Source organism: Phodopus roborovskii, unplaced genomic scaffold, assembly GCF_943737965.1.
Source record: "Phodopus roborovskii unplaced genomic scaffold, PHOROB, whole genome shotgun sequence".
In the NCBI taxonomy this organism is placed as follows: Eukaryota; Metazoa; Chordata; class Mammalia; order Rodentia; family Cricetidae; genus Phodopus; species Phodopus roborovskii.
In genome coordinates, this window is record NW_026125397.1 from 1,731,293 (window position 1) to 1,753,198 (window position 21,906).

At 43.7% G+C, this 21,906-nt stretch overlaps 1 protein-coding gene across 1 annotated transcript in view; it reads right to left on the reverse strand.

The window, feature by feature from the left end:
* The window catches only part of Arfgef3 (ARFGEF family member 3), a 134,547-nt gene extending 113,096 nt beyond the window's left edge, over nucleotides 1-21,451 (reverse strand). The window contains exons 1-2 of the mRNA XM_051175354.1: nucleotides 21,348-21,451; nucleotides 12,945-12,996 (exon numbers count right to left, since the gene is read on the reverse strand). Of these exons, the coding sequence (XP_051031311.1) occupies nucleotides 12,945-12,996; nucleotides 21,348-21,432 (137 nt within the window). The 5' untranslated portion in view covers nucleotides 21,433-21,451. The remainder of the gene's footprint in view (nucleotides 1-12,944; nucleotides 12,997-21,347) is intronic.
* Nucleotides 21,452-21,906: the final 455 nt, after the last annotated feature.

The window sequence follows — 21,906 nt, forward strand, 5'->3', positions numbered from 1 at the left end:
AGGTCAAGTATTCCAGGTCCTGTCAGCTTGGTCCCATTGGTTCAAAATGCCCAGTTAGCTCTATTTGTTCTTTAGGAATAGGAAACAATGTTACTTAAATCCACATTCTTATCTGCTCCTTTGTTTCTAGTATGCTTGTTTTGTTTTGCAGTCTAAAATCATGTACTGGAATGCAAAGCTGGAAACTTTTAGGATACCACAGGCCTATTTGCCAGGGTGACTGACATTCACTTGTACACATTGTGCATTGTGCAGAGTTCTGCCTTCCTTGATAAAGAACATGAGAAATGCATTCTTTGTGGGGATATTAAAAAGCAATTTCCATAGCGATGGAGATGGCATATAAAAATGCTCTTTTGGAGGAGGGAGGAATACTTCTACCAACACACAATATAATAGGTTTACTATTGCTATTTTTAATAAATCAATCCTTTAACTGTCTGTTTCAGTGTAATCCAGTATTTTTCAAAAAGTTCCTTGAGGGGTTGGAGAGATGGCTCAGCAGTTAAGAGCAGTGACTGCTCTTTCAGAGGACCAAGGTTCAATTCCCAGCACCCACATGGTAGCTTACATGTCTCTAACTCCAGGATCCAACACCCTCACACAGATTTGCCTGCAGGCAAAACACCAATGCACATAAAATACAAATAAATGAGAAAGAAAAAAATCTCCTGGGGCCTCAGCCATTTCAAGTGTACAGGTCTTGAGCACAAAGGACCGGAGAAGCTGCTCAATTGTTCCATGGCAGGTACATGACAAGCCTTGGAGGAAGCTCTGTAGGTGGGGGCTGCTTTCCTGCCATGTGTCAGGGACACACAGAGGGCAGAGGGGTCCAAAATGAGGGCCTTCCTCTTAAACAGGCCAGTGCTGCTCTGTGACCTGTCATAGCATGTCCCCATCCTGGTCACTGAGTCCCTTGTCTACCTTTTAATTTTATAGACGTGAGTGAGCAAAATTATGTGCTCCAGGCCATAATGGGGGATTTATATCCAGGATTTAGAGTACTGTCATAACATTTCATTCCCCTACCCCACCCCAGAAAATGGCATACTTATTGAGACTACGGTTTGTGTTTCACTCCTCACTGTGTTCTCAACATGCAGAATGTTGCTGGTTGGACTCTGATTCCAAGCCCAGGACACCCATGCCCACCTGTCCATTCCCATTCCCACTAAAACTCAGAGCCTGTTTTCTCAGCCCTAGAGACTGATATCAGCAGAGCTGACAGGCAATATTGGAAATAAACATTAACAAAGCTATCCTCCATGCACACCAGAAACCAACACTGGGTTTCTTTCTTAATCAAATACCCTGTTGACTTCAAATTGCATCTATATTTTCATGGTCTGCAACCTACCAAGGCTTCTGTGTACATATCCAGCCAATGTCGTGTTTCCCATAGCTAGTTTTCTTCTAGGGTTTAACTGAAAATTTTCAGTGGTAAACCTGGCAGCCCTCTCCTGGGCTTGGAGATGGGAGGCCTTATACGCAGACCCCACCCTTTGCCCTTCCCACTGCACCTCTGCAATAACAGTGTACACTGCACACAGCTCTCTGGCTTTTTCCCCAAGACCTGCCTCTGAGGGCTGCATACAAAACCCCTTTTGTGTTTGAAAACTTTTCTCCAGGCTGGTAAATACAGAAAGAAACAAAATGGGGTTTACAACAGAAAGCAAGCAACAGAGAAGTTATAGTTTCAGAAGGGGGAAAATATTCTGATTGAAAAACTAAGTTTGCTCCAGCTCAAAATATAATATATTCTAGATGTATTTCTTCAGCTACAGTCTAGCATGAGCTTTACTCAGGCTTTCTCTCAGTAAGTCATCAGGTTCACTCACCTTCACCCCACTGAAGAAGCCCTAAGAATCGCTGCCATGGACTCTTCCAGGGGTCAAGGCAGCAGAAGCTGGGAAAAGTCAGGGTTACTAATTTAATTACATAATCACTCAGGCTTTCCTAGTAGCTAGTCACATTAATTCCAGGCCACAGTCTCTTTTATCTTGGGGTTTCCTCTGCCTTCCAAAGATGAAAAGTCAATTTAGGTCATTTCCTGGCAAAGCCATACATACATAGTAATCTTGATCATTCTAATAATTGATGACTTGCCTCTTGGTCTGAATACAAGACACCCTTTTATAGCTCTGGCTCTTTGCAATTGAAATTCGTCTTGATTTGAGGTGCGCAAATGCATATTCCCATATCAGAACATTATTTTGTGTTCATTGGTGGTGGCAAAATAGCACATTTTCAAAAAAAAAAAAAAAATTCAGGGATGGCGCTTCATCAAATAATTTTCCATATGAAATTAAGTTCTTTAGATGTTAGTTCTTATCTAATTAGAGAAAATGGCAGTAGACAGGCAAATAGCAGACCTGTATGTTAAACCATGGAAGGAGTATTACTTGCAATGGCTTAACAAGGGGACTTTGGGCATTCAGTTGTCTTAGGTCTGCCTTGAGCCAGCACAATAAAATCCTTCCCCACCTCAGCTCCAAGCCATAGAGTTTGGATGACCTCATGGAGCCAGTGAGACCAGCATTCACGCTACCTAAAAGGGTCCCCTAAACCAGAACTATATTTGAAGTTTGGGAGCTTATGTTCTATGATGCCCCAAACTTAGATGGGAAAATGTGACTCCTGAGCATATTAAGAAGTGTCATATTAATACAGTCTCACACTCTAAAATAGGCAAAGTGAGAGTTGCTGGTTCCCAGCAAGAGTGGTGTTAGATGCATTGAACTCATATTGAAAAAGTCATCAAGGCTTTGTGTAGCTACACGATTCCACTGAGACTCTAAGATTTATATACACATTTCACCTATACCTAAATATGCAATAAAATAAAAACATAAGATGTGAAATATTTAACAAAAATTTCCCAGGAAACAAAGCATAATTCAAGTCTTTATAATGAGTGTCTGCAAAAGACAGTGCGCCCAAGAGCGTGAAGAAGGGTGATACAAATACTCCCCAAGACAGTGGCAGCGTAGACCTGATGGGTTTAGTGTCACATGCGTCACTTAGAGTCCACTTCTACAATCAGAAGCAACTTCTCAGAGGCACACTCAGAAATTAAAACAAAGATGTTGTTCTAACATTACCTATACAATTAGTTATGAAAAACACACATAGAAGAAGCAATCCAGCATCACTTGTACCCTATTAAAGTGACAGGAAAAGGGTTAAGAAACAAAGTTCATGATTTTTTGGAGGGGGCAAGGAGGAGATGGGAGGTGTCTTTCCTTCTAAGAAGTCATCCCTTTATAGCAGAGTGTTAGAAAAATCATCAAATCTTTGTCATAAAGGAAGGATGAGTAGCCATGGCTTCCCAACAAAGATCTTGGTGACCTCTTTAAATACCTACCCAAGTGGGCTTTGGACCTGCTGGAGCTCATGAAGGGACTTGTAATGCAGGATAATACCTGCAGAATCTCCAAGACTCAGGGGGGCCACAGGACATCCCAAAGGAGTTCTGGTGAGGATCTAGTGATGATGGTGTAATAGAAACCAGAGGCCTTGAGCCCAGAGCAGTGACTCATTGCAATGAACATTTGCTAGCAAAGCTGACGAAAGGGTATACACTACATGGCATACTGAGGTCCCCATTGCCGCCAAAATGGAGGAAGAGGTGTTGGAGAGGCGGGAAGGAAGAAGCAAACAGGTTTCATTGTTGTTATTTTGTTTTCGGTTTGTTCTTATTTTTGTTTGTTTGTTTGCTTGTTTACTCTGTTTTGTTTTCTTTGGTGGGTGGGTGCTGCAGGGGTAAGGGGGAGGATGCAGGGAAACCAAAAGATAAGCAGAATTGGGGTTCATGATGTAAAACTCTCAAAGAATCAATAATAAAGATAAGTTTAAAGGAAGGAAGGAAGGAAAAAAGGGAAGGAGGGAGAGAGGGAGGGAGGGAGGAAAGAAGGAAGGGAGGGAGGGAGGAAGGGAAGAAGGGAGGGAGAGAGGGAGGGAGGGAGGAAAGAAGGAAGGGAGGGAGGGAGGAAAAAAGGAAGGAAGGAAGGAAGGAAGGAAGGAAGGAAGGAAGAAAAGGCAGATGTCCTCATCTTCTCTTGGGTGGAGGCTGTACTTTTGTCTCCATTAGAGCATCTGGAATCAAAGAGTGCATCACTTTAAAAAGTAATTTCAGGCTGGACTACAAGCCAGAAGCTTATACTTGAGGCCAACTGGAGTTTTGCTTAGGGAATAGAATGTGAAAACCATTGGCACCAGTTTGCCGCTGACAGATATGCAGGGGAAAGCTGCCCACACACTGGACAGTGGTCTAGTGTTGGCACATACATTACGTCAAAGGTGACAGGAATTCCCCATCTTCCAAGTGGGAGAAGAACCTGTCAGATCTGACTTGTGAGCCACGTGTCACCATGGCCTAATTCACTCTTCGTGCATGGCCCTTTGTCCTTGATGGAAGTCTTTTGTGCCCAACACTTTCTGCACCTATTTAATACAAATTGCTTTGGGGGAGCTAGATTTCTTTCATAACAAGACTTTATTGAAAAGCTTCCCACTGTGCCAGAGCAAGGCAGACAATGTCTCATCAGATTCCCCTTCAGACGAAGATCAAGAATTCTCCCCAAACAGAAAATCAGTCAGGCTTAGAATAACCAATAATTATAATTACTATTATTTTTTCCTCCTGGTAAAAAGCTAGTCAAACTCAGCAGAGCTTGGCTCAATAAAGCCCAAACACATTAACACTGGTGTGACTCTTCAAAAAGAAGACAGCTGTGACGGGAGGAAAGGAAGCGGGAATGGAGCATGGAACATCGTAGCTCTACCAAGCAGAAGGGCGTGGGATCCACCTGGAACAAGGCCAGGAGTCTTGTAGAAGCACCTGCCCTGTGTGTATGCTAATGTTTACTCTTCAGCTGATGGGCTGGCCTGGGATCCTACCCAGCATCCTTTGCTTCCTCTGCTCCACAGTGGGAGGTGATAGTCTGTAGGAACCTGTTCACTACATAAAGAAGGCAGGGCCTGGGGCCTAAGAAGACAGCTCACGGTAAAGCAGTTTGCATGCCAGCATGACTGATACCGAGTCCCGATCCACAGGCCTGACAGCCAGCCAGAAGTGGTTTCACTTATCTATAATCTCAGCACTTCCACAGCAAGGTGAGAATGGCAGTCTCCAGAAACTTGGGGACCAGGTACTTTGCTGTACTTAAAAGCCAAACAAGAGACCCTGTCTCAAATGAGGTGGAAAATGGGAACCAACACCTGAGGCTATCCTCTGACTTTCACACACACACGAACAAATATGAGAAGGAAAAAGAAGTGGAGGGAAAAAGGCAGGAACTCCACAGTTAAGACTAAAACTGCCTCCCCACAGAGATCTCTGCTGTAGTTTTAAGTCATGACCCTTTCCCAGTTGATGCAGACAGGTGTTCCCAATCAAAACTAAAGCAGAAGGCTGGAGGACGAAGCAGGCTGGAAGACGCACAAGACCAAATGGCAAGAGAGTCTAAAGAGTTGTGTGGGGTTTTTTGTTTGCTTGCTTGCTTGTTTTTTGAAGTAAAACTGGCAAGAGAAAGTAATTAAGCTGATGTTGGCTTCAAAGAGTCCCGGAGAAGGAAAGCAAAATGGCAGTTTAGCTAATGATGTTGGAGAAATGGCTGCTGCTGTCCCCAGTGCAGCCCTGAGCAGTGCTGAGCAGAGGTCTGCTGCCATGGCTGCCTTTTAACAAGACAGTTCGAGGAGTCCCTGACAGTCTGACTGCAGCTAGACCAGTTTAAGTACCTTGGCTATAAGGAAAGTACACTGTTGCACTTAGATAGAACAATGAGTCAAGGTCCTTCATTCTTTCTTTAAATCAGAAATACTACACATGGAATTCATGTAGGGGGTTGGGTTAGGTACGTCTGAGTCCTTGCCCTCCTTCCATCCTAGAGCCACTCATAAGTTAAATTAGGACACATCTGACATGGGTGTCCTGTGTTTCATATACCAAAGATGCCGAGGCCGGAAAAATGGTCCACAAGTGTTTGGTATATAATTCAATATAATCCAAAGAAAAACTTCAATGGGCTGAAAATTTCTCACTGAGACCTATTGAGAACTGAAGCCTGTGTGCATTCAGCATCTTTAGGCTTGGGATAAGGACTAGGGTCCTGACAATGACCACGTCTATCCCACCATTGATATAATACTAAGATGTGTCCCACTGAGCAGGGCTTTGATCAAGTAGAAGGCAAGAGGTATAGGTTTGCACTAGCTTGGCCCAATGAGTTGGTATGACATTTTCTCATCCATAAGATACTAAAATATCTGTTACCAGAGCTGAGATTTAATTCTGTTGGTGATTTTCCTAAATACTGTATTTTCTAAGAATATAGGAAATGAGACACACCGTTCCTGGGATGAATGATGAGACATTTGGAGAGGCCATTTTCATCCCCAAAAGGTTTACTAGGCACTCAGCTGGGGAACATAAAAATAGATGAATTGTTGAATATAGGATCTTGTCACTGATCCCTAAGTAACTTCTCACATGGTACATAAGCTCCATGGCAGAATTACACCAAGAGCATGATGAGACTCAGAGGAGAGAGGCCATTTCTACATGCCAGGGTGAGGAATGACCTCAGAAATCTTCAAGGCTAACAAAATAAGAAAGGCTGTAGGCAATATACAAGCAGATGAACCTGATGAAGAGAAGAGTGTGAATATGCTCCACTATTTCAGAGTTCCATACAAAGGAGAAACATTGGGTTATAAACCAAGTACTTCTTGACAAGCTGTTCAGGTCTCAGCTTTGACATAGAAAATATAGACCATCTATGGCAGGTATGTCTTATTTCAACTTAGGAGTGGCTTTAGGATATAAACAGGATAATGACTGGAAAATGCTAGTTCTACAAGAGGCAAGGATTTTACTAAACAGGGATGCAGAAGGTTGACCAGGAAAGTGGACTTATAATACCTGTGGGATCTTCCTGGCTGTGAATGCATGACCAGACCTGGGGACAAGGGATGAATCATTCACAATTGCCTTAGGCTCACAATCTAAGGGAGCTCTAACACATCAAGAAGGTAAAGTTTAATATCTTTAAAATCAACATATGAAGGAAACAGACAAATAACTTAGTTGAAGACAGGACTAATTATATATCATGGTCTCACTTCAGTCCTGATAAGAGACTGTAAAAATATGACAACCAAGATGGTATTGTAAATCTGGAAGTCAGTCAGCCTACCAACACAATGGAGACCTGAGGTATCTAGGCTCATATATATATATATGAAGGGGAAAGCCCCTTTCGTGTAGATTCACAAGAACCATGCCAGCTAGGGTGTCCAAACCTACTGCTACACAAACATGAAGTTGCAATCCATTGGAGAGAGGAGAGGGCTGAGCAAGTAGAGAAACAGGACACTAAGTGACAAGAGGATTCTAGGAAAGTCCCTCTGACAAGAGCATCCCTGGGGAATGGGCTGGCAAGTTGAGACTCATCTAGAAGAAACAACCATTACAAATAGCAATGCTACTGAAAGGCCCGTGTTGCAGGCTTGAGGTCCTGCCCTTTCAACAGATGCAGAGAAATGGAAAACTGAAATTTTTCAGATAAGACAGACTTGGATATCCAAATAACCAAACCTTCACAAGGACTATGACACACAGAAAAAGATGACATAGTGATTTGCTGAAGATGTGCCCCCCCAGGGGGCTTAGACTAGGTGTCCCCTGCTAGGTAAGGCTACCACTGGTGCTGAAAGTTACCATTAATGCTACCACTAGTTTGATATCATTAGCTACCAAACTAATGGTAACTTTAGTGTTGTGGAATATTAGTTAAAGATGTGTTACATTCATTTGTGCTGTGGAACATTTGTTTAATGATGCAAAGATGTGTTACATTCTTTTATGTTACATTTGTTTAACTATGTAAAGCTGTGTTACTTTGCCTGTCTAAAACACCTGATTGGTCTAGTAAAGAACTGAACACCAAGAGCTAGGCAGGGGGGTTGGGGGGGGCTGGCAGGCAGAGAGAATAAATAGGAGAAATCTAGAAGAAGGAGAGAAAAGAGTAAGGAGAAAAAAATAAAAAGGAGGAGAGGAGGATGCGAGGAGCCAGCCACCCAGCAAGCCACAGAGTGAGAGGGAAAGAAAGATTTACAGAATAAAGAAAGCTTAAAAAAGTCCAGAGGCAAAATGTAGTTAAAGAGAATTGGAATAAATCGTTAGGAAAGCCGGCTAGAATCAAGCCAAGCTAAGGCTGGACATTCCTAAGTAAGAATAAGTCTCTCTGCAATTATTTGGGAATTGGATGGCAGGCTCCCAAAGTGGGGGGTCGGGGGAAGAACCAACTACACTGTAATTTGAACTTTCAGGTCTTTAAAAAAAAATCATTGGGTGAAAAAACTAGAACCGTAATAGAATCAGTGACTATGGATGGCAGTCTGACCTGGTCAGAAGTATTTTACGAGGTCACTGCTAGGAAACACTGAACTGTGTATAAAACAAGGAAGACATAGAGATGGCCACTCTAACCTATGGCACAGCCTGCACTACAGATGGCCTCCTGAGTAAACGGACACTGCAATAGCACCTTAGTGATAGGTTTTATTTAACCTTCCGAAAACACAGGTAGGGCCTTGAAGTTCAAGGAGAGGGAAGTAGGGACTCCTCATGACAAATAAGTCCCTGAAAGCCCATCTCCAAAGTCAAAGCTAAATGAATGGCAAGCAGAAGAACACAAATGACTATCTATTAACAAATCTGGGGAATAGTCCAGAGGGTGAGTCAATGCCCTTTCCTTCAATACTGTGTTCTTCCCCTAAAATGTACTATGTATTTACCAATCATTTAAGTCATGCATATTAATTTGCCTGCAGGTATGAGAAGTCTTTAAAAGCAGTTGCTAAAAAGAGGAAGATAATAAATACAACACAGGATCCTCAAGGACTCAGTACACTTCTGATTTGTGCTGTCATTACCAATGTGCACGAATGATCAAAACCACGTAAGTCATTATTTATCAGACTGGTCATATATTTAACATGAGAGCAAGAGTTCAGAAAGGAAGCTGAAAAGCCCAGCCCAGCAAAAGTGTTTGGCATTGGAATGGTTCCTATGGCCCTGTCCAAAACATGTTTTTAGAGATTTTTACCTTCAAAAGTCAGTCATCAGTCAGTCAATCAATAAAAGCAAGCCACCAACAACAAAAAGGTAACAGCTTGGGGCCTGGCAGGTGAGTCAATTTACACGTTACAGAACTAACTCGGAGCAAAGGAATCAGAGTTAATGGGTGTCTGTCATATCTCATCATACTCTTCCCTAATAACAACACGGTGTGGTTATTCACACTGTTGTTATTTCCATAAATCCTCTTCCTGTGTTCCATAAAGGGGCTCTGAGATGCCCCCACTACTGTGACTCACAGACCTGCTGAAGCCTCCTTATACAAGTATGGACGTCTGAAATAAATTCAGACTGGTAATAAAAGTCTCTGGCATGAGCTATGTGATATGTCTCGTTCATGTGTCTCAGTGCCCTGTGCAACAGATGGACTTTGCTGTGCACATAAAATACAATAATGCATGTTCTGGTGCAAGTCAGTCAGCAGGATAAATACTTTGAATTATATTCTAAATAATGATGATTCTAGGTAACCCTTCCCAGAAATTCTCTAGGGTACACAAGATGGTCAGCTGGCTTTGAAATGAAGGCAGACACCCCTGGACAAAGGAGGACCAAATGCATGTATATCCCTAGCACCAATAAAATGGTATGTCTCCAACTCATGTGCTCCCCCCCACACACACACAACATGGCAAAAATATCGGTTACCTTTTATTATTTTTACTACAATTTATTGGTGGTGGTGTTAATGGTGCTGTATTGGACCTAAAGCGACCTGCCTGGGTGGGAGGCCTAGCCTGGCTAAAGTTTGGCGCCCTGTCTTTGGGTGTTCGGCCTGTAACCTCCACGGAAGTGACTCAGCAAGGCCTGATGCTAAGACTGCCCCCTGCCTAGCTAACCAATAGCTTGGTGGAATATTATTGGCCCTTTCTCTTCACATCACCTACCCCATCCTCAGATTCCTACCCTCTACCTCAACCCTATATAAGTCCCTGCTTGATGCTTCCACAGGCTCCTGGCTCAATGGGTGTTTCTCCTTGGTAACCAGGAGCTCAGAGGTCTGAGTGGTCCATATCATCATTCTAGCCCCCCTGTGTGTGTGTGTGTGTGTGTGTGTGTGTGTGTGTGTGTGTGTGTACACGCATGTGCCTCAATACATGGGTGAAGGTAAGAGGACATCTTTGTGAAGCTGGCTCTCTCCTTCCACATGTGAATCCCCAAGATCCAACTCAGGCCCTCAGGCAGTGTCATTATCTGCTGAGGCAGCTCAGTCCTGCCCCCAGCTGCCTTAGACAGAGCAGGCTAGACCCCTGCTCTGCTGCCTTGGAGGCTCAGCTCCTACCAAATAAGCCTCATTCTCAGACTAAATAATACTTTGGTTTGGGAAACAACCTTCAGAACAGTGGTCAAGATGATTTTATTTTTTGAAATATATCATCATTAAGAAGAATTTAACATTCTGTTTTCATGTATTTTAAACTTTTTTCTAATATAATGTTGATCACAAAAGCTATAGTTGCTACATATTAGAATTATTAGAATTATTTAACATTTTATTTAAAACATATCTTTTAAAAGAAACTAGTGAACCATAGCAATCTGGAAACAAATCTACCAAAGATGAGAAGTAACTCACCCCAACAATAAAAACCACTGCATCGCTCTTTTTCTCCTTGAACTCACATTTCCATTTTCCTCCCCCACAGAACTTTTTCTAAATATAATATGACTTAATGCTTGAAAGGCTTTTATGAATCTCCATATTATGCTTTTTGTAACAAAGTATATATAGAATGATGTTTATAAAAAATGTCCTGGGACTGTAGAGCTTAAAAGTGTTCGATTTCCTTTCAGTTTGAGCTATCATTACTAATGCACACAATTGATCCAAAGAACATTAACAATTATTTATAAGAATGTTAATATTGTTAATGGGGGAAAGAAATTGTATTGGAAACACATTTGTGAAGAAATGGATAGGATTTGTTGGTATCTTCAATTAGTCCATTTATCTATAGGTGAGTACTACCCACTATTTATGATAAAACCTGGCTTAGCATTAATTCTACATCTGTGTTATTTTATAGATGTAAACAATAAGAAACCTCATATATGTATGTGTACTTGAAATGAAGGGGACTTAACAAAAGATATTTTCATCTATTATCATAGCTGGATTAAGTGCCCTTCAAGTTTACTGAAAGTCAAATTACCTACATTGTGCAAAAACATGTTTCCTGCTCTTACCCTCATTTCCTGTACCCAAGGACTGGTATTTTCACACTTCTTTGTGTTGGGGCGATGGCTTCGCCTCCTAGGACAACTCACTGGGGCAGACCCAGGATGGCATCAGCGGTTTGCCCTTTTCCTCTGTCAAGCATGAGAGTGACCAGGAAAGGTGAGATGGAAATGCTGGTGTGACAAAGTCAATGTTGAGCAAATCAGTTTCCAGAAAGGGTCCACACAGGTTGGGGAGGCAGGGAAAGGCCTCCAAATAGCAGGCCTTTTAGTTCTTACAAGGCCTTTTGGGACAGCCCTCTGCTAGCCATGTGTATTGCTGCCATTCTGTCCCTTTGCAAGCTTTACACAACTTTGATTAACTAACATGGGAGTCCCTACAACATATAATGCTGGAGCAGATGCTAAAGCAGAAGCAATAAGATGATTTAGAGACGATAGCATAATTCTTGTTCAGTCTACTTGAATGGGAATTCCTAATAAATCCCCTGTCCCGACTGCAGAAAACATACTCTACAAATGATTGTAAGTTCAGTGTTTCTCATAATATCACAGGAGATCCCAGAAATAGTCAGGTGCTTTAATAATAGAAAAACTGCTAAATAAATTAGGTTAAAGCTATGTGATTAAAACATTAAGTATTTTAATTTAAAGAAAACATCAGCATTAAGAAACGTTTCATATAGTACAAAGTAAAAAACAAGCAGAAACCCAAGTTGTCAGAAAAATGTCATACTCGTTTGTATGTTCTGTATGTTTGTGCAGAAGGTTTAAGAAAATCTATTAAAGTGGCTTTAGTCATTACCCCTGTGTGTATAACTGTGAACAATACTCTATTTTTTTTTCTTTTTGGTCTTCCCCAGGACATGCATTTCTCTCACAACTAGGAGAAAGATGGAAAAATGTGCATGGGAACGCCAGAAAGGCATAGAAATATGTTCCTGTCTTATAGCTGCTGTGGGTGGCATTAGATTCCCATCAGCAAGATGGTGTCCTGCCTGGGCTGGGAGAGAACTTAAGCTCACTCCAGCTGGGCCTGATAGCATGTCCCAGAGAATGGACTGCTCCCTGTGCTGCACTGGGAGGTTTTGGTCCCTGTCCATTCTCATGTCAGTGATAGCTTTCGTCGTATCTCTCCTGGCCCACATCCATCCTTCTGCTCACTGATCTCCTGGGTACCACTAATTTCATTCACTTCCTCACTCCATACAAAGATGGAAACAAAGCAGGTCCCCATGAAATACCCAACTTCGTGGACAATATAAGATAAAACCAACAGCACAAGGTAAGAATTACGCAGCACACGAAATACTGTAAAGCAGTGGTTTCAACCCTCCTAACGCTGTGACCTGTAAATACATTTCCTCATGCTGTGGTGACCCCAACCATAAAATCACTTTCATTTGTACTTCAAAACTGCAATTTTGCTAATTTCATAAATTGTAATAGAAATATCTGTGTTTTACGATGGTCTCAGCAATCCTTGAAAAAGGGTTGTTTGACCCCAAGTGGTCACAACTCATAGGTTGAGAACCACTGTTATAAACTAACAAGGTGGCCTGGCCTTTAGGAAAATGTGGAAGGCAATTTTTGTTCCTGCTTCATTACAGTTGTTGTCTCTTACCTCAGCAAGTGGGGAGGGATCTTCACAATGGTGTCCAGGCCACTTAGGGTTTCTGTAAAAGAAGATTGTGGAGTTACAAGTAAATAAGCAATGACTGTCACTAATATATACATTCTAAAATCTCTATACTCTCTGAACTCCCTGATGGCTTGTGTTCCCCCTTGAAAAATAGAAACTAGCCACTTCTTAGTCATCTTTATTTTAAAATCCTTTTCCCATGGTGGACTTCTCTTCATTATTGGAAAATAGAAGACTAAAAATCAGGCCACATTTCCTCATTAGATCATTTAGCTATTCATTCCATTCCCCATGAATAGCTAAATCCTTAACTTAATCCAGAATGCAAATTCAATGTAGCTACCACTGACCAAGACGCTATACCCTCCCAATCATAAAACAAAAGCTGTTTGGTTGAAACATTTTAATCTCTCAACAAATGAACTCATACTAGTAAAGACTTTTGAGTTCACAAAGCACCTTCCTGGGCTTGTGGTGATTTATTTAGCAGCTTTCCATTTACTGACACACTTGGCCTCTTCTGGTTATTCTTTGATATTATGAGAAACACAGAACTTAACATTAGTTTGGAGAGTGTGCTCTCTACATTATCAGTTGTTGGGAATTTCCATGCAAGTAGATTGAACAAGAATGAGGTTTCTGTCTCTAAAACAGATCCATTTCTTCCCCTATCCTACCTGCTCCAGACTTGCCTGCTGTCGGATGCCCGTGTTAATCACATACATATGTGACATGGTAGACTACCTTCTTAGCCTTAGCCTCATTACAGGTAAGGGTGGTGATTAGGAGGCTCAGCCTCAGATCTCATTAATCAAGCCTAACGCTGCCACTGTTTGCAGATAAATCATAGAAGTGCTGACTCTAATTTTACAGACAATAAAAAGCTAATGATTGCACCCCACTCCAAAACTGTTCTACTTCAATCACTCCAACTTGTCTCCAGGCGGCCAGGTCCACCACTTACAGTCAACAAGCTTTGTCAATTTGAACTACATCCCTTGGGAAAGGACAGACAGACAGCCCTTCTACCATGCTAAGAGATCAGAGAAACAAAAATAGTGGCTTTGATGAAGGCCACTCATCAACAAAGCCAGAAAGCAGAGCTGAGCAGTGGCACCTTGGAGATGAGGGCCAGCTGGGATCAGGGAGAACTGAGGTCGGAGCCCAGGACGACAAGAAAGTGAAGCTGTGAGATGCACATTCTAGGGGCAGCTCAAAGGGCCACACAGCACAGCTATTAGAGTGACAGGGAGCAGAGCTGGGGGCAAGTCGGTATTGTTGTTGAAAAGGTCAAATAACACCAGAAGAGCAAGTTTCCTGTGCCCTCCAGGGGTGTGCCTGGCTCAGGGCTGAATACCGCCTGAGCTGCAGAGGGCTGGGTGAGTCAGAAGAAAAAGAAAACAGGGAAGTCCCTCTGTGAGAAAGGTAGAGGGAGGGAGGGAAAGCAGCCACCCCACTGCCATGAGCCCTACTCCAGGTGAGTGAGTGGGACAGGGGTGGAATTCAAGTCAACTGTCCAAGGGACAAAGAAGCCAAGGCCTGTAATATACAGAACTGTCTTTTCCCAGTACTGTCCTGTACTATGGGACACAGTGGCCCTGCAGGGAAGAATACCATAGAAACACATGAGACAGCAAACAGACCCACCTTCCTTCTCTGGCTTCACACTAGTTTATGGGATGGAAGAAGTCACCCAGGACTGTATCTCTGTCCCCTTATCTCCAGATTTATTTCTCTCTCTCTTTCTTCATTCTTTCCTTCCTTCCTTCCTTCCTTCCTTCCTTCCTTCCTTCCTTTCTTTTCTTTCTTTCTTTCTTTCTTTTTTTTTTTCTTTTCCCTTTTTAGTACTGGGCTGAAGTCCAGGTCCGAGCAAGGCAAATGTTCTGCCACTGACATATACCCAGGTTTCCCATCTCTAAAGGGAGGTGACTAACATCTGCCCCCATAGCATTCTTAGGATAAGCTAAAGAAATCAGTCATTAAAAGCCTGGCATTGGTTTTAGAGAACAGTGACAACTCTTGTCTACTTGATAGACTCACTGAATTTCAGGCCATGTAATGGTCTGGAGACCTGGTGGTGAGAATGGAGATTGTTGGAGAATTTGGAGATCGTATACTCCAGTTTCAAAGTGTGGCAAATGTCAGGAAGGGAAATGTAGGAAATGTAGGACATTAGTCAAAGGGTACAACAGGGACCCTGCAATGGATGGACATCAGGCTCTCCATGGGAAGTGCTCAGACTGACGGAACATGACTACAGATTAGGCAAAAAGGTGTTCCAAGAAGAGAGCATAATGAGTTCAAAAGACATCAAGGCTTATTCACCACAGTGGTGCACACCTGTTGTCCCAGATACTGTCTCCAAAGGCAGCAGGATCCCTCAGGCCCAAGAGTTAGAGACCAGCCTGGGCAACATAGTGAGACCCTAGCTCAAAAACAAACACACCACCAAACAGACTCACGTTAAGGCCAGTGAGATAGCTCAGCAACAGGAAAAAAAAGTACCTGCTGCTAAGCCTGGTGGCCTCAATTTGATCCCCAGGACCCCACACAAAACAAATGAATAAAAATGTAATAAAACTTTGAAAAAAAAAAAAGGAATGGCAAAGGACATCACCAGCCTTGGTGTCCTTGGTGTCACTTTCTCCTGGTGACTGCCCAGCCTTCTCCTGGTCCCTGCTTCTGGCTCAGCCACTATCCTGTGTTCTCAACCCCAGTCAGGGTCTTCTTTCCTTTTCTCCAAATGGCTCTTCACCTCGTTTTAAATAAGAGCTAACCCTCAGTGTGTCCAACGAAGACCTTCATGAGCTCTCTCCTACTCGCCCCTCCATGACTTCCTGAGATCCCCTCCCCAACTTCCCTTTCAAGACTACCCTAGACATTCATTTGAGATGACAACTCCATTGTCCCCCTAAGGGCCACCTATCTCAGTTACCACTTTATTTTCCAGTAGGTTTTGTCGCTGTCTGAGTTGGCATCCATGTCTCTACTTATCTTGATCACAGGCTGTCATCGCTCCAACAGTCCATGAACACCATGCTAGACCTTTTTGCCCATTTTGCTCACTGTGGTAGCAGCGCCGAGGACAGGACCTGGCACGCTGTGGGTGCTCGCTATGAGTTTGCTGAGTTAGTGAAGTAGCAGAGAGGATAGCATATGTCAGCCACTGAAAGAAGTTCAGAGTGGCTGAAGTTCAGAGTGTCAGAGGATGTGAGGGCTCAGGGATGCAGGAATGGATGCATCTAACTCGTGTTGACACAATGCAGCCCGAGAGACACTGTGTCACAGGAAGTGGCTGTAGCAGCAAGGCAAAGCTGCATGTGGTGTGTCTGTCAGAAGTCAAGTTAGAGTGGAGGGGGCAGAATAGGGAGGTGAAGGCGTGGGCGCTGTCCCTGTACACATCCTAGCAAGTCTACCTGTGGGAGAACCTGTACCTGGAGGGGATGGTGGTAAGGTGGGTGGTGCTTTGCCTAGTGGGGTTCCTACCTCTATTTCACACCCTTTTCCCTTTATAGCTCCCGAATACATTCCCCAGAAGTTCCCTGCCGTATGTAAAACCCTGAAAGTAATTGTCAAGTGTGGGCGTGGTAGTATAACTCCTAGCTCTTCCCTTTTCATTTTCTGTGCCAGCCACAGTCTTGGGATCGTCAGTTCTGAGGGAAAACCCTGTTCTTACAGGCTCCCGAGCTCATCCCAACATATTCACGCTTTTCTACTCTGAGCATTCTCACTGGCAAACAGGCGTCCTGGTAGCATAGAACAAGGGGTAAATGCATACTCAGTCCTTGCTACTTATTCTTCAACTTTCAGGAACACTAATGTTGAGCAGAAAATGATGACAAGAAAATGATCAAGTTTTTAAATATGTATTAAAGGAGCTGGTGAGATGACTCAATAAATGCACTTACTTCCAAGCCTGACAATGCGAGTTCGGTTCCCAGAATCTACATTGTAGAAGGCCTGACCTCTACATTCATACTCCTGCAGCCACCCCCATATAAATAAATGTTAAAAAGCTAGTTGAATTAAAGACAATTCTTACGTTTGAAATGGGGTTTGATCCTTTTACAAAAGGGGTAACTTTTGTAATAATCCTACCAATGGGTGATGAGATAACAAATCATTTTGTCTTTATATTGTTCTAATGCTTTCCAATATTCTAAAACTAATATGTGACTCTGATGAATTAAGGATATGTAACATTTGAAACCACAAGGGTTATTAAGAGTTTGTTCATATATCGAAAGCTGTGTCCTCAAACTGTAGGTGCAGAAACCACTAAAGTTCCGAACATGCTGTGCTTGTGGGGGCAGAGGCCACCCTGCTGACCTGTATTGTCATCATTGGCCAGTATTCACTCTCCTGCTTGCTCAGCAGTCCTCTTAATGTTGCTCTGAGGAAACTAAGTTTCCTTAGCCCTGGGATTCAATTGTGTCCACAGTGCAGGTCTAATCCCGTTATCCCAGTGTCTTTCTTGGGTAGAGCGTTAGGTGAAGGCATAGTCACATGACTCATCAGGACACAGAGAGACTCCTTGAAACCAAGGGCCACATAGATGTGACTGAAAGAGTTATATGGTCTAAATGTGATGATAACCTGCCCCTTCAAAGTTGGTACAAGGAAGGGATCTTGAGATGTCAAGAAAGGCATGTGCCTCTTCTCTCCTTAGCACAGTGGTTCAGAACCTTCCTGATGCTGTGACCCTTTAATACAGTTCATGCCTTGGTGACACCCAACCATAAAATTGTTTTTGTTGCTACTTTGTAACTGTAATTTTGCTACTGTTATAAATTGTAATTTAAATATCTGTGTTTTCTGATGGTCCAAAGGGGTCACAAACCACATGTTTTGAGAGCCACTGCTGAAGATGCTCTGGGTGCTGCCATCGATGAAAGTGGGGGAGGACTCAGAGACTCCTAGCGTTGTCAAATTCTTGTCACCATCAGAAAGAACTTAGAGATGATACAAAGTAAGGAATTTGGGAGTAGAGTTTGACAGACACAAGAGCGGGGGCTTCTGAGTTACACTCCAATTTTAGGTAGCTGAATTTACAGGTGAGCATTAATGAAGGAGGGTTATTCACAAATGAGGGGGAGAGGGTCTGTCACAGAACAGGCTTTTCTCCCCATTTCTGTCCTTACCTGGAGTTTTGAGACTGAGGCAGACAATTCTGCCCGATTAATGATGTGCCGATGCCATCACAGTGAAGTAAGACACAGTTAGCAAAGGTCTGGGTTAGCCATGGTGTCCCAGCTGGGTTTTTTGCTGTTTGAGCATTCACATAATGCCCTGTCCTGCTGTAACACAGCTCTATGATTGCATCAGCTTCTAGAAAGTGTACCTCACTGTCCCCACCAACCCTACCTGGCTTACCTTATTAGTACAGAGATTACATTTCTCTCTTGAGATGACTGCTGTCCCATCACAATCTAAAGAGAGATGTGTGTCCTAGTTTAATCTCTGTTGCTATGACAAACACCATGAGGAAAAGCATCTTTGAGTGGATAGGGTTTATTTTAGCTTACAGGTTATAGACCTTCACCGATGGAAGTCAGAGGAAGAGCTTGCAGCCCACACCACAAGGGAAGGCTGCTTCGGGTTATTGAATCCTCATATCCATCCACCTTTCCTATATAGCTCATACCCCCACCTGCCTAGGGATGCTACTGCTTGCAGTGGTCTGGGCCTTCCTATATCTATTAGCAGTTAAGAAAGTTTCTCATGATGGCAGTCACAGGCCAGTCTGACCCAGGCAATTCTTCAGTTGAGGCCATTTTCTTCCCAGGTGACTCTAGGTTTATGTCAAAGTCATAGCTGAAATGAAGTCTAACACCATGCTCCACCCCCTGAAAGTCTGAGATTACCACCCTCTCCTAAAAGAACCTCAGGAGTAAGTGGTCTAAGTTTATGGATACCCAAAGTCCATGTAGAACACATCAACCAATTCACAAAGACCTTAAAACTGTAATTTCACATCAGTCCACACCCACAACTATTCTTTCAAGGGACATTTAATAGATGGAGCAAGTAAATAGTGTGGCACTGGTCAGCTTTAACTCACCTTTGCACTCAACATATTTCTCAGTTATCATTCCACGGCAACTCTAAAGTAAGTGCTCTAAGAGAGCCTGGGGGCAGGACTCTGAGCCAGCAGAGTAAATGATTCTACTGAGGCTGCCAGGGAGAGCCTCCTGACTGAGCAAGGCCTTGAGGAGCTAGAAAAGGAATCCCTGACAGAGGGGAATAAGGCAAAGAAAATAACTGCTATGTGTGATGTCATCAAGAAAGCACCACAGCAAACTGCCACCAGGCCCCAGAACTCTTGGTCAGGCAATAAGACAGGGAAATGGTCTAGATTCTTACATACATTCTAAGAAATTGCATGTATGTTAATCTACTAAAAAAATATGAGGGCTGAGCAGTGACAAATGTTTTCTAGTAAAAACCTTGACAACAAAGAACCTACCTCCCAGGCCTTTGTTTATACTGCATATCCCACTCCCCTTCAACAAACTCTTTTGGGTTTAAAGGACCCTCTGATACAGGGGAGGTCTGAAATATTTGCTTTAAAAAAAAAAAAAACAGAAAACAAACAAACAAAAAAAGAACTCACAGCTTACCTCTTCTTCCAATAAAGTCTACTCTGCCTCCCTTTCTCCTCCCCCCATATTCAGACCCTATCCTTGGGCCTCTTTTTCCAGCTCTGGTTTTCCCCATGTACAAAGGAATGCTCCATGCTGTTATTTAACTGTCACAGCCTTATCCCTTCTCTTGCTAATTATAGAATAATCAGTTCATGACAAAAAGAACCACATGTAGTCAAGGTGCATGCCGAGTGAGCTTGAGCTGTAAAATGTACCTGCCTTCAGCTTTGGGCTTGCCTAGCGGCTATGAGGGCCTAAACTCACCAACACTGTGGTCAAACAGCTTATTAAAAACACGGGATCACTCTCCATCTCTGTGTTTATCTCAAGCAGTTTCCTTTACAGAAAACTAATAATGAATACCAGGAATGGCATGTCTCATGCACAGTCAGGCCCTGCTTTATTATGTTACCCAACCATCTGTGACCCTTCATTAGAGAGGCAGTTGGGAATCCAGTTTGGAATCACAGCTGAATGACAATGGCCACCCTGAAACAGTACTGTGCCTTTAAGAGCCTTGCCTCCATCAGACAGCTAGTCCATTTTCATTTAACAGTAAACTAAAAATGGCCAGGCTACCTACAAGATAAACTCCATGGGCAATGATTGAGATGATTTAGTTAATATGCAGAGATCAAACAAAGGATGGTGTTACTGCTGTGATTGTCTACACACACACACACACACACACACACACACACACACACACCACATATGCAAACATATGTGAATTAAGACCTTCCATCAGAGTAGCATAACCTGAAACTATTTGAATTCTGCCTTTGGTGGAACACCAACTAATGGGACTTCTGTGTCTTTTTTCAGGTTGCACACAGCACAAAATCGTGGCAAGCACCGACTGGATTTTATTTCAAGGGAAGGGTTCTGTTTTTTTAATTGACTGGTTACCAAGGGGTCACAAGCAGCTTACAGAGCTGCCCTGGTTCCTCTTAGGCCTTCCATTTTAAAAAAGCATCTGTTACCCCAAGTATGCTCTGCCTGTCTGGTGCAGCTCCATCCCCACCATCCTCCCTGCCTCCGTCTTGCCTAATTGATATGCCATTCCGTTTATTTTCTGCTGTTGAGATCTGTAGCCTACATGATGGGAAATGCTCATTTCCACCGCGAACTTACTTCAATTTTACCATGGCTCAACAGCTAAAAGCCCACCTGTCTGAGGGGCAGGTCAATAACAGAACTGCAGGAGTAACACAATTCCTCCAGACTGCTACTCCAGGCTGTTGTTTTCCATGCACAGTAGCCATAAAAGCGAATGCTTTGCAAGGTGGCCTGTCAGGAAAATCAAATTAAACAAGCCTTCCTTCCTGGTTCCACTCACTAATGTTTGAGAAGATGGCTGTTGCTTTAATTAACTTCCCTATTCCTTCCAGACACCTGGGAGTCAAGGCCCTGATTTCACACAAGCTGAGGATCATAACTTGGCTATGGGGAACCCTTGTTCATGGAAGCTGGGGACCCGGAATGGGAACACCTCAGACCAAAGGCAACGGTTCCCTTTTGAGGTTTGGGTAAGGAAATTAGAACGGAGACAGCTGGATGCCCACACCGAGCCAAGATTTTCATATCCTGCATCAGTTCTCGGAGGCAACTCTGGCAATTGGGCGACAGGCATCCATAACACATGCTCGGTGACAGTCCCCTCCCGCCCAGGGGTTGCGTGGAGCCGGTGATTATCCGGGCAGGAGCAGGTGTCCCTGCACAAAGTGCTGTGCTTGCTTACCCAAGGCCCAGGTGCAGCTCTCCTTGATGGCTTTGTATTTGCTCCCGGACGCATCCCTCTGCAGCTTCCTCAGGATCTCTTCCATCTTGGCCTTCCCAGAGCCCCGACACCGATCAGGAGAGTGCGTGGAGGACGCGCCTAGGCAGCTGCTGAGCTCGTCTCCATTGCGCTCCGCGGCCACTGATGAATCACGCCCGTTCCACGCCGCGGGCCACGTCAGCCTCGCCGCCACGCCTGTTGCCACGCCCGCCGGGTCAGGTGCGCTCGCCAGCCCCGGGAGGCTGGAGGCTGGGACCTCCTATGTCGCGCCCAGGCGGACCTGGGGGATCAGGCTTCGTCCAAAGGTGGGGGGTCTGTCAGCGGCTGGCTCTGCCCGCCCAAAGGAGCCTCCGATCCACAGAGAGAGCGGTGGGCAGAGGACAGGGAGGGGCCTGGCTGCTAGTGCCCGTACCTGTCACCAGGCATCCCTGCACCCATAGAACCACTACACCCGGGTGCCCTGGAATCAAAACAGTCACACATTCACTAAATAGTAAACAGCTGGTCCCCTCCCCGTGTC